Source organism: Rhynchophorus ferrugineus, unplaced genomic scaffold (assembly GCF_030347505.1).
Source record: "Rhynchophorus ferrugineus isolate W39M unplaced genomic scaffold, kcgeb_rfMv2 rfM3, whole genome shotgun sequence".
NCBI lineage: Eukaryota > Metazoa > Arthropoda > Insecta > Coleoptera > Curculionidae > Rhynchophorus > Rhynchophorus ferrugineus.
In genome coordinates, this window is record NW_027472582.1 from 69,738,384 (window position 1) to 69,755,107 (window position 16,724).

General features: G+C 31.1%; 1 protein-coding gene across 5 annotated transcripts in view; it reads right to left on the reverse strand.

The window, feature by feature from the left end:
* The window catches only part of LOC143193389 (putative multidrug resistance-associated protein lethal(2)03659), a 44,926-nt gene that overhangs the window by 18,454 nt on the left and 9,748 nt on the right, over positions 1-16,724 (reverse strand). For 2 of the 5 annotated variants that reach the window (XM_076399571.1, XM_076399570.1), the window contains exons 3-8: positions 14,206-14,448; positions 13,824-13,931; positions 8,591-8,722; positions 7,484-7,607; positions 1,461-1,635; positions 1,246-1,402 (exon numbers count right to left, since the gene is read on the reverse strand). In XM_076399571.1, coding sequence (XP_076255686.1) covers positions 1,246-1,402; positions 1,461-1,635; positions 7,484-7,607; positions 8,591-8,722; positions 13,824-13,931; positions 14,206-14,448 — 939 coding nt within the window. Of the gene's footprint in view, positions 1-1,245; positions 1,403-1,460; positions 1,636-7,483; positions 7,608-8,590; positions 8,723-13,823; positions 13,932-14,205; positions 14,449-16,724 lie in introns of those variants that run through there. The other 3 variants (XM_076399573.1, XM_076399572.1, XM_076399574.1) reach the window with 2 other exon arrangements.

Genomic DNA, 16,724 nt, shown 5'->3' on the forward strand with positions numbered 1-16,724 from the left:
ACACACAAAAGTATTCATCAAAATCGGTTTAACCGTTTAAGAGTAGTTTAATTACATTCACACGGCCTGTAGAACTATATATAAAGATATAACAGGTCAATTGAAAAGTCCCCGGCCTGCCATAGTAAAACACATTTTTTGGCAAAATTAGTTTTTTTTATTAAACATAATTCCCTTCAAGGGTGGTACACTGATTATAGCGAACCTCCAACTTTTAGAATTACGATTAGTACGACTGTTATCCTTTGCTTCAAAATAGGCCTCAGTTTCGGCGATCACCTCTTCATTCGACGAAAATTTCTTCCCAGCGAGCATTCTCTTGAGATCTGAGAACAGGAAATAGTCGCTGGTGGCCAGATCTGGAGAATGCAGTGGACGAGGAAGCAATTCGAAGCCGAATTCATGGATTTTGCCATAGTTTTAACTGACTTGTGACACGGTGCATTGTCTTGGTGAAGCAGCACATTCTTTTTCTTCAAATGCGGCCGTTTTTCGGCGATTTCGTCCTTCAAACATTCCAATAACGCTATGTAGTAGACGCTGTTGATGATCCTTCCTTTTTTAAGGTAGTCCGATGTAAGAACTGTTGCGTTTTCCCACGCTTTGGAGCGGGTTCATAGTGTGCAGTCCACTCGGATGACTGTCGATTGGACTTCGGAGTGAAATGATGGAGCCATGTTTCATCCATTATCACATATCGACGCAAAACTTGGGTTTACTACGCTTGATCATCTTCAAACACTGCTCCGAATCATTAACTCGTCGTTATTTTTGGTGAAAATTGAGCTGGCGCGGCACCCACTTTGCATAGAGCTTTCTGACACCCAATTATTCGTGAATGATATGATGTACACATTCAGTTGATATCTTTAGTATATCTGCTAGAGTATCTGCTATTTCATTCAATTTCAATTTACGGTTATTCAAAAGCATTTTTTAGATTTTTTAATGTTTTCATCGGTAACAACCTCTTTTGGGCGTCCACTGCGTTTAAGGGTTAGGGCTAACTAAAAAACATATGGCTTTAATTCTAGTAGCGCCATCTATGTCTCAAGCCAGGGACTTCTCAATTGACCTGATACAGTCGCGTGTATAAAAAAACTAAGAAAATGGAAAATTTATAACATAAACATTTAAAGAATTAAAGATGACTCAACAGAGGAATTTATATAAACACGGTAATAATAGAAACAAAACGATTATAGATAATTATATTACATAACATGATTTACTAAAATTACTTACCTTCGAACCAAAGCTATTAATTTCGCGAAAGGTTTTTCCCACGCATACATTTTGATGACCTGTATACCAGATATAATCTCATTCATCAATCGCATCCTTTCGTCGGTTCTCAATGCGGTTTTTAAACGCAGCCTGGAAATCTTCTTACCTAAGTAAACTGCAAATGACAAGCGCTGTATAAATATAAGATCAAGTTTAATGGGAGTTCAATGTACTTTGCATAGGTATAAACATTATAACGAGGAAAACCCCGATAATGGCTGATACTCCTACGTGCAGATACATCAGATATGTGCAGACTATCGTTTCGACTGGTGCCAGCCATAGGTAGTGAGCAAATATGCACGCTATATCGAATCGATTCACATCGTTCGATAGCAAATTTACGACCTGAAAATGAAATTTATTGTTATCATCGTAATATCTTCAATGAATCTGCTTTCTTAAAGGAATAGTCAACATATTAGCACACAAAAGCAAATCTAAAATCACAAAATATAAACAAGAAGTCGAGAAAGTGCTAGGTTTTTGTATTTATTTTGGTGAATTTTTGTATTTATTTATGTGCACCTCATTACACAACACTAAAAAATATAAGATGGTTTGATTCTTTTGAGTCTGCGTCCTGTTATGTTGGTACCCAAAAGCTGCAATACTTCAATATTCTCATGGGAATGGAGTCTTTCCTCATGCCCCCCTGCAATTCTCTTGATTTCTTGACTGACTGTGGGTACCTGAAGGTATTGATGTAGGTAATCAGTCCTATAGTATTTGGGTGCGCCCACAATACCTCTTAGGACTTTGTTCTGAAAAATTTGCATTTTATTTATGTTACCCTTTGCAGAACATCCCCATAATTGAACTCCGTATATCCATATAGGTTTCAGTATTTGCTTATATAATCGCAATTTATTATGTATTAATAATTGTGATTTTCTTCCAATTAGCCAGTGCATTTTCCTATATTTCAATACCAGTTCTTTTCTTTTCTTCTTTATATATTCCTTCCAGCAAAGTTTTACATCATGAATCATTCCGAGATATTTAGCGTTGTTGCTATATGGAATGATTATTATGTAATGTTATTGGTGCTTGTACAGTCTGATTGTAGATGAACTGCACATGCACATATTTACATTCATTAATTTTTATTTTCCAAGCTTGTGTCCAATTATTTATATTGTCACTTGCCTGTTGTAATTTTGGTGAGGCTTCTTCACTATTGTCTCCGACAGCTATAATCGCAGTATCATCAACAAATGTAGCTATCGTAATATTCTCTATTTGTGGTATATCACAAGTATCGAGTAGATAAAGCATAGGCCCCAGTACACTTCCTTGTGGTACATCTGCTTTAGGATCTTTTATTGTTGAGTAAGCTTCTTCTTGTTTGACTCTAAACATTCTGATTGTAATGTACGATTTTAATAGTTCGGTGTGTTGTTTTGGTAACATTTTCTGTAGTTTATGAATAAGGCCTTCATGCCAAACCTTATCGAAGGCTTGTGCTACATCTAAGAATATAGCCGAGCATACTTTTTTACTTTCGTAGGTTTTTTCAATAACATCTGTTATTCTGTGGACCTGGTCAATTGTTGAATGCTTGTTAATAAACCCAAACTGGTGTGTTGGTTTTAGGTTTTTTCTCTCTATCATCGGTTTTATTCTTTTCAGTTTTTCAAAAACCTTAGATATTACTGGCAGCAGTGATATAGATCTATGTATGATGTAGGTAATCAGTCCTATAGTATTTGGGTGCGCCCACAATACGTCTTAGGACTTTGTTCTGAAAAATTTGCATTTTATTTATGTTACTCTTTGCAGAACATCCCCATAATTGAACTCCGTATGTCCATATAGGTTTCAATATTTGCTTATATAATAGCAATTTATTATGTACTAATAATTGTGATATTCTTCCAATTAGCCAGTGCACTTTTCCTATATTTCAATACCAGTTCTTTTCTTTTCTTCCTTATATGTTCCTTCCAGCGAAGTTTTACAACAAGAATCATTCCGAGATATTTAGCGTTGTTGCTATATGGAATAATTATTATGTAATGTTATTAGTGCTTGTACAGTCTGATTGTAGATGAACTGCACATACACATATTTACATTCATTAATTTATATTTTCCAAGCTTGTGTCCAATTATTTATATTGTCACTTGCCTGTTGTAATTTTGGTGAGGCTTCTTCACTATTGTCTCCTACAGCTATAATCGCAGTATCATCAACAAATGTAGCTATCGTAATATTCTCCATTTGTGGTATATCACAAGTGTCGAGTAGATAAAGCATAGGCTCCAGTACACTTCCTTGTGGTACACCTGCTTTAGCTTCTTTTATTGTAGAGTCAGCTTCTTCTTGTTTGACTCTAAACATTCTGATTGTAATGTACGATTTTAATAGTTCGGTATGTTGTTTTGGTAACATTTTCTGTAGTTTATGAATAAGGCCTTCATGCCAAACCTTATTGAAGGCTTGTGCTACATCTAAGAATATAGCCGAGCATACTTTTTTACTTTCGTAGGTTTTTTCAATAACATCTGTTATTCTGTGGACCTGGTCAATTGTTGAATGCTTGTTAATAAACCCAAACTGGTGTGTTGGTTTTAGGTTTTTTCTCTCTATCATCGGTTTTATTCTTTTCAGTTTTTCAAAAACCTTAGATATTACTGGCAGCAGTGATATAGATCTATAGGCTTTTATTTCGTTTGGTGACTTCCCAGGTTTTGGGATCTTTATAATTTCCGCCATCTTCCAAATGTCTGAGACATGTTTTAATCAAAATGCTGTATTGATCCAGTTGGTAAATTTTATAATTCCCTTTTTTAGTACTGTTAAACAACCTAAACTAACTGTTAACTTTCAAAGTCTTCAAACATTTCTTCGTATAAAATAGCCGTTTTCCATTGGGTATTATTTGATTACAAAGTTTATGCACAAACTATTGTATTAACACTAATTTTTATCTTTATATAAGTCGTCTAAAGTGGTCAAAATAGTATACATAATTACGCGAAATCGTTATTGGTTTTTTAATATATTTTAAAGTCTCCTTTTACCAACTATGGGTTTATCTGCACTGGACCTACAATTTAACGTGGGCTCCGAACCAAGGTCCTCAGCATTAATCCTACCGACTGGCGAATGACCAACTTTAGAAATCATCCCAAAAGTCATCCGGTCTTACCCAGCCTGGTTACTGGCGTGACTGGGATCATTTTCCTTGTCGGATTTTACACTCTTGCCTAGGATAATCACAAATTTTAAACAATCACAAACATAAACCACCAGGATTAGAACCCGCAGCTATCGCAACAGTAGGAGCATCGTCCTATCGCCTTTACTACTGCGCCACCAGCCGGCTAGAATATTATTGGATGGCAGTGTAAGTTGGAAGTCCGTGAACAAAGTCGTATCAAAGTCGAAAATTAAACCTATTTTTACATCTAACACCATCATCATCATCAAGCTACAGCCACATTTTGTAAAAGTATAATATTCGAAAGGACTTCGACTCTTCGACTGTTTTCATTCCAAGTAATTGAGATCCTTCACTTGCTTTAACTGGAGCCCCTTTAGATTTTAATAGCCGGCGATCCATCAATTGTCAATAATTTGGTCTCTTCTTAGCATTATCGGTGGCTATGCAGTACACAATTCGTACTACATGAAAAATGCTAGAAGCTTCAACATCTGCATCAATATATAATTTGTAACATCATATTTATTACCATAGATCAAATATAAAGAATTTTACAAAAAAAAACTACGTTAAAATCTCTCGAAGAAGAGTATGTTGATGAAGTCGAATTTCTCGAAAAAAAAATGATGTGACGCGTTACTTTACAACATTACTGACTCTATTAATAACTTAAAATGAATCAAAACATAGTTCCGAAAACTTACTACCAATAGATGTCGTCATATGACCCTTACGTAAGGCGTTAAGAGTTTGATGCTAATTTTAACATCGCCTTTTCGCTTGAGATCAGGCCAAAAATTGACTATGGTCAGTTTTCTAATTTTAGAACCTTCCTAGTCTATATTACTTCGTACTATTACAATTTTCGTACATATCATCGATACTTTTCAGGTTCTTTATATAAATGAATATATTCTATATGAACGAGACTTCCTAAACAAAGTTAAATTAATTCTAAAATAACTAACGACCTTAATGAAAATATTAAGCAGATTTAGCATCTTATTCAGTATAGCAATTGCAGCATTTATTATACTTAACGATGCAATTCACGTTACACAATGGGTCAAATTGTCACAGCTCGTATTAGAATTGCTAATATTATATATAAACGTAGTTTATACATCGTAAATGTTTCGTCAATTTCTGTATGTAGAGCAAGTATATTGAATTAGTAATAAAATAGATGATGTACGATTATATAATATATATGAACTATGAATTAATGTTTATCAATAAAATCAAAACATCTTCAGTCTCGCGACTATTTCTCATATTTCTGGCATAACGATTCTGTGTGAATAAAACAATGTAGGTTTTAATCTTATCCATTCATCTAAATATTTCTTCAACTTCTTTAACAGATGGTCAGAAGGTGCAAGACTCCTGCCCTTCTCATTCATTTACAATGCTTAAGGTGAATATTGAGCTTGACGTTCATAGCAACAACAGTTTTATTCAGTATCAATTATTTGTGTTCTTATTTCGCGAGAATGGGTCAGATATCATTTATTTTTCGAGACTAACCCATAATTTTTCTCCTTTTATATCGTCAAAGTTAGTTAGTTAAAATATATTACAAAAACTCTTCTTTTTACTTGATGAGAAAACATTTTCGGAAATCTTGTGTGAAAAAAATCTTTCACTTTTCATTTGAAAAACATACAGTGGAAGCCAGTGTCATCTTAAAGGAATGAATTAAAAATTTGAAATAGAATTTGCCTTAAGCATCGTATTTGAAAGACATACATAGCGTACAGATGTCGAGCTGGAACAGTGTTCGTCTCGAAGATTGAAAAATTGGATAGAGAGCATTTGAAAATGTTTAAAAGCTTTCATAGAGATTATTTTCGATGGTCAGATGCAATATCTAATGAACTTCTCGTTAAATTACAATGCTCAAGCTGAACATTGAGCTTGACGTTCATAGCAAAAACAGTTCTTTCATTCAATATCAATTACTTGTGTTCTTATTACTCGACAATGGGTTAGATATAATTCGTTCTTAAAGATTAACCCACATTTTTTCTGATTTTAAATCGTCAAAGTAGTCCGTTAAAATATTCTGCAGAAACTCTTCTTTTTGTTTGACAAAAAAAATTTCGGAGCTCTTCACTGTACTCTCCACACAAAAGATCGATTCAGCCACAGTAGTTCGTGAGAATCCATGATAATCTATTTTTATCTAAGGAATAAATACAGCGCCATCCATTAACCCCCAATATTTGTTTATTCTTTCAATATATTTTATCAAAAAAGAAAAAAAATTAGTTATACAATAAAAAAAGCACTGAACCGAACAGGAAGGAAAAGAAAAAAGGAATCAAAAGGAGCGATGAATATATAATATTCCAAATTCTAAAGGAATCTAAAGGTCGTTGTGTAGCAATAGAATTTTATTTCAATTATTGGTTTAATGCTTTAATAGCTATAGTGGTTTCAGATTGTTTTAACGGCAATTAAAATATAAAAATAGCCTTCCCATCGAATGTTGAACATTCTAACATAATAAAAAAATGTTTGCTTTTATTTCTGTTCAAAATAACTATTTATAGGTTACAACAAACACTTGAGCTTCACATTTATTTGTACTAACCAAACCGTTACTAAGCGCCACCTATTAAAAGTCAGGTATTATTAAATACCACAACCAATAAACGTGTATAACAAATTAATAACTAATCAGAGAAATTACGTGGCGCTACTTACAAAGTAAACAGAACTTTGAATGAAAATGAGGACAAACACTTATTATTTTACAAAACTCATTTATTATCCTTGACACTATATATAGAGAGAAGAAACACTCATTGTCACAGACAGGAATCTTTTAAAATTAATGTTTTTAATTATATGTGAAGTAGTCCATGTAATAGTACATTTTATGTATAAGTAACATTAACCATTAAAATAATCGAGTATTAAAATTCCCGACTTCTTGTTTCCTTAATAATAAAGCCAATAAAGTAAGAATTAATACCATTCTATTAAACATTAAATTTGTTAATAAAAACTAATATATCTTACTTGCCCGACAGTTGTTTCGCCCAAAGCTGTTTTACTTAATTTCAGCGATTTCCTATAGATCAATGTGCAACAGGCGATTCGTAGTTTCATACCTAAATGTATAGCTCCCATCATATACGGATGGCTAGAATAAGAAAAAATTAACAACGATATAAAATATCATGTAATATCAAAAATATAATTTCGGTTTTCTAATGGGTACTAAAATTTAATTTTATCTACAAATAATCGACTGCGAGACAATACGGAGGAAATCAGAACCAAGTACAGATGGAAAGTAATAATAAATTTATAGTTAATGTAATACTAAGCGTATCAAATAAGAAATATTACTTAAAACAAAATTGAACAAATATTGACAAAAACATTGCAAGAAAGAGTATCTTCCCTCAAAAACTTTCTTGTCAGACTAGACATATGTTGTGTTTTGTTTATTATTAAAAGAGTGTCCAAGTCTCAAAATAAGAGTTCAGAAGATACGTATTGATTAAATTTTATTGAAGAACACTTAGTAAAAAGTTGCTTTTGAATGAACTTAAATTACTATGATTCATTCGCCTTGTATAATAAAAATATCTAAAAGTTTTTGCTTAAAACCGAAATTACATTCTTGCCAATAGTTTTGATTAATATTTTTCAAATTACTAAATAAAATAATACTGAAAAAAGATGGACCAGAACGGTGTTTTAAGGATTTTACTAGATATTGTTTAAATAATAATATTTTTAAAAAAACCATCGAAAGTATGCCTGATTAATATTAATGATTGAGTGATTCCAAATAAGGGTAAATAAACGAAATATTACGAAATGACATGCATTATGAAAATACCAAGTCCACAACGATTCACAGTATTGAAATTATTTGACCTAAAAAAATTACAGCTGTGTCAATATTCTCATAAGATATTTTGTCGAAGTAGAACAAACACTAGTCAAAAATACGATAACAATGACTATACTTGACTTGTATGTATTACTTTTATATTCTACGGAAATAGTAAACGGAAACGTTAAATCCGAACCGACCTTGTAGATAATCGTTAATTCATGTTATGTCATAATATTCAGGACATTACCGAGATAATAAGATATAAAAAAACTTACACAATGAGAATGTTTACTAAGGAACAAAAGACGACTCCTCCGGCGTACATGTAAGCCTCATTCTTACTAACATCCACATCATTTGGTGAATAAAACTGTAATAGTTGGCCTAGGAATATTGGTTGAGACATCCTGAAACATAAATTAATAACACATTATTATGTATAAAAAGACATTATTTATAAATGTCATGTAATAGTATTAGTTAATACTAATATATATTGTACAAATGTATGATAATATCATCAATTTATAGACATTTAATTATTGTTAATAAATATACTTGTAAACTAAATATTTTTCTTTGTTATCACTTCCGTCATTAACCAATAAATTGAAAAAACAAAATTTGAAAAAATCTGATGCATCCGTTGATGTGGAACTTGTCTATTGATCATATCTAAATCAACCTTTCTTATCTTTGCTTGATGCCCCCAAAATAGTTAAACTTTGCAATAGAAACGTAAATTACTAGTGACAACACTAGTTTAACGAAATCCCGAAATATAAAATACAACCCTTAAAATTTTTATTACATATATTTTATTTCTAATACATAATCAACTAGTTTTTTACTATAATATTACATATAACAAAATACAAATGTGTGCAATAAAAAAAATACAGCGTAAAAAATCTGTGGGTCTATCGATCACAAAGCTGAAAATAACAAGCAATTTACCCGTATTTTACCTTCTGTTTTAATCGAAAGTTGTAAAGGTTAAATGTTGAAATGTTTAACGTCATTTGTTGATTAAGTACTATTTGTTTTTTTATTGTAACGTGATCAATACTATATAGCAATGACCCTTTATTATTATAGTAATTGATATTTATGTGTAATAAAATTTATTGATTAAAAGATATTTGTTTTGCTTTATATCCATTAACTATACGTATATTTTACTCTGAAAATATTTGTATTAATAAAAAGTACTTATTGACTATATATATATATATATATATATATATATATATATATATAGTTAATAAGTCACTAGTAATAAGTCAATAATTAATCAAGAATCTGGTAGAAAAATATTTAAAGAATATTGTATAAAAGGGAAATGTTGGCGGATTCATAATAGATAACATAACTTTGTAACATAATTATTTTTTAATGATATTTTATATCACTTTCAATTTTGTCTGTTTAGTCTTGCAAAGTAACTTTAAATAACTTTTCAATAATTATGTAAATTCATTAATATTCAAGCCGAATCATCATCATTCATCTTCCATGATGGTTTTGATACGTTTTGATCCACTATTTAAGAACATGGATTGTTGTACAAGCAGAAAATGTAATGCGACAAAATAAAGTTGCAACTTATATAGTCCTACACTATTTGCCCTTATACTATTCACTATACATTATATATTAATCCAGAAAAATAGGAAAAGGGTAGTAGAATAATATACAAATTTTGTCATTTTTCACTAACAAACTAAAGCATTTCTAATTAATCAACAATCCTTCTGATAAAATATTATAAATTTGAAACAGCAAAGAGTTAACGGTAATATCTTTTAAAACCAATTATGAAAGTAGATGGAGCAAAAAAAATTGATTTTTCCAATTTAGCGAACACATGGATATTGCTTGTTATTGTGAGCAACATGTGGAAAATTTGTTGCGATTTAGTAAGTCACTTGTAATAAGTAACCAAAATATCACATTAATTGTTTCGAAGCAAATCAGATGTATGGAAAAGTTCTCGCTAATTTTTATTAAAAATGTAACTTTATTTTAATCATAACATGACTGAATATGAATTTATTATGTATATAAGTATTATCACTATCCACCACATTTTATCCTGTTTCACATAACAGGTGAATTGAAAAATCCTAGGCCTACCATAGTAAAACAATTTTTTTGCCAAAATTAGTTTTTTTATTCAACATAATTCCCTTCAAGGTTGATATATTGATTATAGCGACCCTCCAACTTTTCGATACCATTTTTACCAGTACGATTTATCCTTTGCTTTCATGGATTTTTGCCATCGTTTTCACTGACTTGTGACACGGTGCATTGTCTTGGTGAAACAGCGCTTTCATTTTGTTCAAATGTGGCCATTTTTCGTCGATTTCGTCCTTCAAACGGTCCAATAACGCTATGTAATAGTCGCTGTTGATGGTCTTTCCTTTTTCAAGGTAGTCAATGAAAATTATTCCATGCGCATCCCACAATACAGACGCCATAACCTTGCCAGACGACTGTTGCATTTCCCCACGCTTTGGAGTGGCTTCATCATGTACAATCCACTCGGATGACTGTCGATTGGACTTCAGAGTGAAATGATGGAGCCATGTTTCATCCATTGTCACATATCGACGTAAAAACTCGAGTTTATTACGCTTGATCATCTCAAACACTGCTCCGAATCATCAACTCCTCGTTGTTTTTGGTCAAAAGTGAGCTTGCGCGGGACCCTCTTTGCACAGAGCTTTCTCATACCCAAATGTCGTGAATTATATGATGTACACGTTCAGTTGATATCTGTAGAGTGTCTGCTATTTATTTCAATTTCAATTTACGGTCATTCAAAATCATTTTATGGATTTTTTAAATGTTTTCGTCGATAACAAACTCTTTTGGGCGTCCACTCCGTTCACCGTCTTCGGTGCTCATTTCACCACGTCTAAACTTAGCATACTAATCCTTGATGGTTAATTTTCCTGGGGCAGTGTCCGGAAACTCAGCATCAAGTTTTTGCTTGAACTGTATTTTTTCCCTTCAAAAAGCAATATCTTATCAACACGTGAAATTCCTTTTTGTCCATTTTTTCACAATAACAAAAGTTGCTTTACTGAAAATTCTATAATCAAAAAATCACAAACTTATAATCCGACAGCTTATGCACGTATCTTTTGAGGGTTAGGGCTAACCAAAAAACATATGGATTTAATTCTAGTAGCGCCATCTATGTGTCAGACCGAGAACTTTTCAATTGACCTCTTATACGATTCTGAACGTTCTTGTTTTTGATCTGTTTGGTTATACAACAATCTTCATATTGTTATAACCACTCCAAGCATTCTTTGGAACGTCTAAATATATTCTCTATAAACTTTCACAGGAATTCGATGACATTCTGTAGCAATTTTCACCATAAAATAACAATTATTTCATTGTTTATTATTACAGTTAATATTTTTAACTCAACAAAAGCTATGTTAACATATTTTGTGAAACAATAAGCACTGTGGACTATACTCTATATAAATTTCATCCATATCCAAAATATCCATAAATATTAAAATGTCATTAAATCTTGACAATATTCTGACTCTAACCATCAAAAGTTTTCACGCCACCACAGAATTTTTAAATATATCTGCCTAGTATACAAATTATTAGTATCAATAATGTTCAAGAATACTAACATGCAACTCAATCAAATCAAATAAAAAATTATTAGTTATTTATTTTAACACAATAAGCAATTAGTCACTATCCTGTAGAACATGTGTTTCATATATATATATATACACAAGCTTAACATTAACAATAATGGAATCCGAATTCGCTCATACTGTTATATAACACCAGTAGCCCAATTATAACATGAAATATGTTTGCATTTCTCTAATCTTTTAATTAAGTCAATGACTGTTTAATTACATATCCACGTCTCTGATATAACGAGTAGTATTCTAAAACATTCAATAACAAATTCATTAAAAAATTACGTTCTGCAATTACTATCTTAAAATTATAGGTCAATGTCGGCGTACGTTGCCTTGGCAAAAGAGAAATTTACGTTTTTGTAGTGCGGCCTGAAGGACATTTTTTGTTACATTTAAAAAACGCGAACCTTTGCTCTTACATATGACAGTTTTTCATAAGAGATTTCTAATAGATGATGGTTACTATAGAAACTTTTTAATAAATACAAAGTCACAAAATATATAATATCAGAAAGTATAAATGTATTTAAAAAATACAAATGTAACAAAACAAAGTTTATTTAGAAAAAAAATTAAATGATTGTTGGTTGTTTCATTATTTTCTAATTGCCTGTCTGTGCTACTTTATACGGTTGTGGCAAACGCTCTAGACCATTATTAAACTTCATACTTCGTTCCAGTGAAAGATCTAGGTCCGAAACCAAATCCTACAGATGTCAAAGTCGCATTTATTTTGTCTAAAGTTAAACAGGTAATTGATTTTCCAACTAATTCTTGAGAAGTATCATCTTCATTATTTGTATTACCTCCCAAAATTTCAACGAGTTCCCCTTCTATGAGTTCATTGCCATTAGCAGCTCAAACTTCAACATCTGCTGACTGAAAATCTTCAAAACCTCCATGTATTTGATGCATAACTTGTAAAATGTTAGTGACTTCGGCTTCTTTGTTCGGCAATGCTGAGATATTCACACTTATATATAACAACTTCCGGCACTAGGTTTTTTAGGCAGACCAATTTGGATTTAGAAATGAACTCTCGACAGTTGATCAAAAACATCACATTACGAATGTAATTAAGGTTCAGCTATATTTCTAAACGAGCCCCAAGCCTTTGGTAAAGTATGACACTAAGATAATCTGGTTTTAGCGAAATTCCGTATGCAAAAACAGCAAAATACTTGAGCATGACACTGGTTGCCAAGCTTAAGTGGAAAAAGCATGTTAAAAAGAAACGAACAGAACTTTATATGAAGTTTAAAAACTGTGAGACTGTTTGGACGACAACCCTAATTATTGCTTCACACCAAATTGTTTTATCAGCAGGTATATTTGTAACCATTTTGATGTTGAAACATCACTGACAGGCTTCGCTTTTCAGTATTTCTCATTTCGTCGATTTGTAAACAAACATATTTTTCAGTACGTTGGAAATGTTGTTGAATTTGTACCGAGTAAAACGCATTTGCGGGAAGTTTTAATTTTTTATTTAAATCTGAATAAAAATGCGGCTGAAGGTCATCGAACGCTGTGCGAAGCTTATGACAAACATGCTCCATCGAAATCAACATGAAAATTCTGGTTTCGACGTTTTAAAAGTAGCGATTTTGATACCGAAGGCAAAGAGCGTTCTGAACAACCAAATAAGTATTTAAAGGCATTACTATGCATCGTTCTTTCGAGATTGAATCAGTAAATTGCCTACAATTATCTACAAAATATATGTACACTACTATAATTGTTCAATAAAATAGAGTTAATTTGTGAAAACAACACACAAAACATGTTAAAACAAATCAACACACTGAATATTTACTGTTGCTCCTTTTCTATGTTAGTGGTATTTCTAATTGGCTTATCTTTATCAGGAACGGGAGCCACAAAATGACTGATCAAATATCCCAGAAAAATCGGCTGATTGATTCTAACGGAAACAAACGCAATTTTAATAAATTCATAGTATTTCCTAACTCCTATATGAAACAACATACCGCAACTGAACAACTAAGCTACTTATAAAGTGAAACTATTCGCCACAAAACCAGATTTTATTATAAACCTCGAAAAGTGATCTAGGTTTTTAAAGTTAATTTTCAAACAATATTAGATTCTTTCCAAGAAAACAAAATTAATCATTGAAACGTAATTCAATGCAACGCACGGATTACTTTTTCCGCGCATGAATATTATAAACTTACCTTATGGCTTCGGAAATAAATAATATTAACCCGTACAGAAGAAATTCGACTCGGAAAGCTCGGAACAAGACCACCAAGAGAGATGGGTCTTTGTTTTTCTTCGTAGCTCTGTGCTCTTCTTCTTTCCAGTATTTCTCCATTAAATTACCCAAGCGTCCAGACTTGTGCTCAGTCCACGTCTCCGTAAGATCATCTTCCTCTAAATCCTGTTTAAATCCTTTTAAGAATGTGGGTATGGTGTAACTGAAACAATATTACGATGTTTTTACCGACTACTGGGTGCAGTGGTTAATAATTCTTATTTGTCTTGAAAATTAATGCTAAAGAAAATTTATAGTGTCAAATAAGTCAAATAAATAATCGGTAAAAAAAGAAATTTCGTTCATGTTCTTTCATCGAATTCAGTGAATTTATTCAATAATGTGATATCATGATGTAAAGTCAGGTCTATACAATAAAAACTTAACAGACAATCTCTTGTTCAACGTGTTGAAACATAACCAGCTTAACTGAAAATGTTCAACCTACCCGCCTTACTTGCCAAACTTAAATCCTTTCTGTTATGACTCGTTCTCTTCGCTCCATAAAACACATCAAAAATCCCATTTATTGAAAAATACACTCAACTACACCCTCAGAAATTTGCAGTCAACTACTGTCATGAAAATGTTACTGAATAAACTGAACAATAATATTGCAATGAGAACATAATATAGAACATATAATATTTTTAGAACGTGGTAAAAATTATAAGCACAAACGTGTAGTTCACTGTTAAGCTATTTATACAGTCTAATTTAGAATCTTTTTTTTTAATAATAAAACATGCTGAGTAGTTATTTCATTTTTTTAGTTATTTCATTATTTCATATTTCAAATAATATCGAATTACTCTTAGCTCACTTATATCTCACATTTCCTGAAGTTCTTTCAGACGAATTTTATTGTTTCCAACTTTAGATAAATAGTCTAGGAATGTTTAATATATACGTTTATATAAATCAACAGTTTAGTTATTGACTTATTATTTTATATTTTAGATCTTTTAACCAATATTATCTATTTTTACTGATAGTTAAAGTAAAGTTAATACAGAATGATAATTAAATTAATTAATTTTTAACAAATATTTGTTGCTTGTCATTTCCCTTCGTAGATCTATTTTTCAATATAACTAATTATTTCAACGTAACTAAGTATAAATAGAACCTTAAATTTTGTTGACATAGTATTACCTCGCGAACCCACTGTTTGGTTCTTTTATATTTTTATCTATGAGGTGTAATGATCTTTTGTAAGGTCTCATTAATAGTTATGTATTGATAGTAAAACAAGAATCTTCTTCCAAAGTCGCCTAGAATGTGTCCCGTATAAATTGTAAGTAATAAGTAATCTCTGGAAGGATTTTCTCATTTACTAGACGTAGATTAAGTTGTTTTAGCAGAAATATTGCGAACACTATTTAATAATAAAATCTATAAAAAATAAAACAACGAAACTCCAAAGCCATATTTTCTGAAACACAACTTATCGAATAAGTTATTATAATACGAAAATATAACAAGATATACATATTGCATACTAAGCACGTATTATTAAACTACTTAATGTTACAATAAACGACAGTTCACACTTGCAAACAACAACTTTAATGATAAGTTATATATAACAAATTGTCAATATCAATAAAAATCATGAAATATAAACAAAATATTGTCAGTACTTGCATTTACACGATGACTGTTATATTTTATCTTTTTTTAAATTTCAAATTATTAAACAATGATAATCCTTGTCCATTATTTTTTACTTCTTGCTGATGATCTTATTTGAGTGCATATAATTCCCCTATTATTTAATATTTTATTTATGTTTTAGTTTATCTGAACCTTCCTAATTTCTTTCTTCCGATAATCATCTCATATTTTCTCATTCTTGGCCAGTGCTCTTTGTCCTTATCAGATCATTGAAAAAATAAAATTATTATTACTTTTTAACCATTCTCTTGTCTAAATTATATTCTTCATTTTTCCTTAAGATCATATCGTATATATATTTAATCAGTGCTTCCTTGGAACTAAAAATATTGAATCTTATTAATATGGCATTATATGTTAATGTATTGTACTTGTAAAATAAGCATGCAAATACAATTTTTTTTATTAAATCAGCAATCAGAGACTATTTTTAGATTCCGTTTCATTTCTTTTAAGCTACAGACCTTATACACACAAAGAAACCCTCCTAAATATAGTGCGTAATATTAGTTAATCAATATAGGGTTTCTTCACAATAAAGCGCAAAAAAATTATGTGTAATAAATCGCTAATATAAATATATGTATTGTGGAACTCTTATATATAGAATATACAAATAAGTATATATTATTGTTATTTAAATCACATATTCTTAAACCTTACAGAAGAATAAACTACGTAAAATTTGAAAACAGAATAGCTGAACTAAAAAAACTGAACTACTAAAAACTAAAAACTAATCAAACTTAAATTTTTAACACA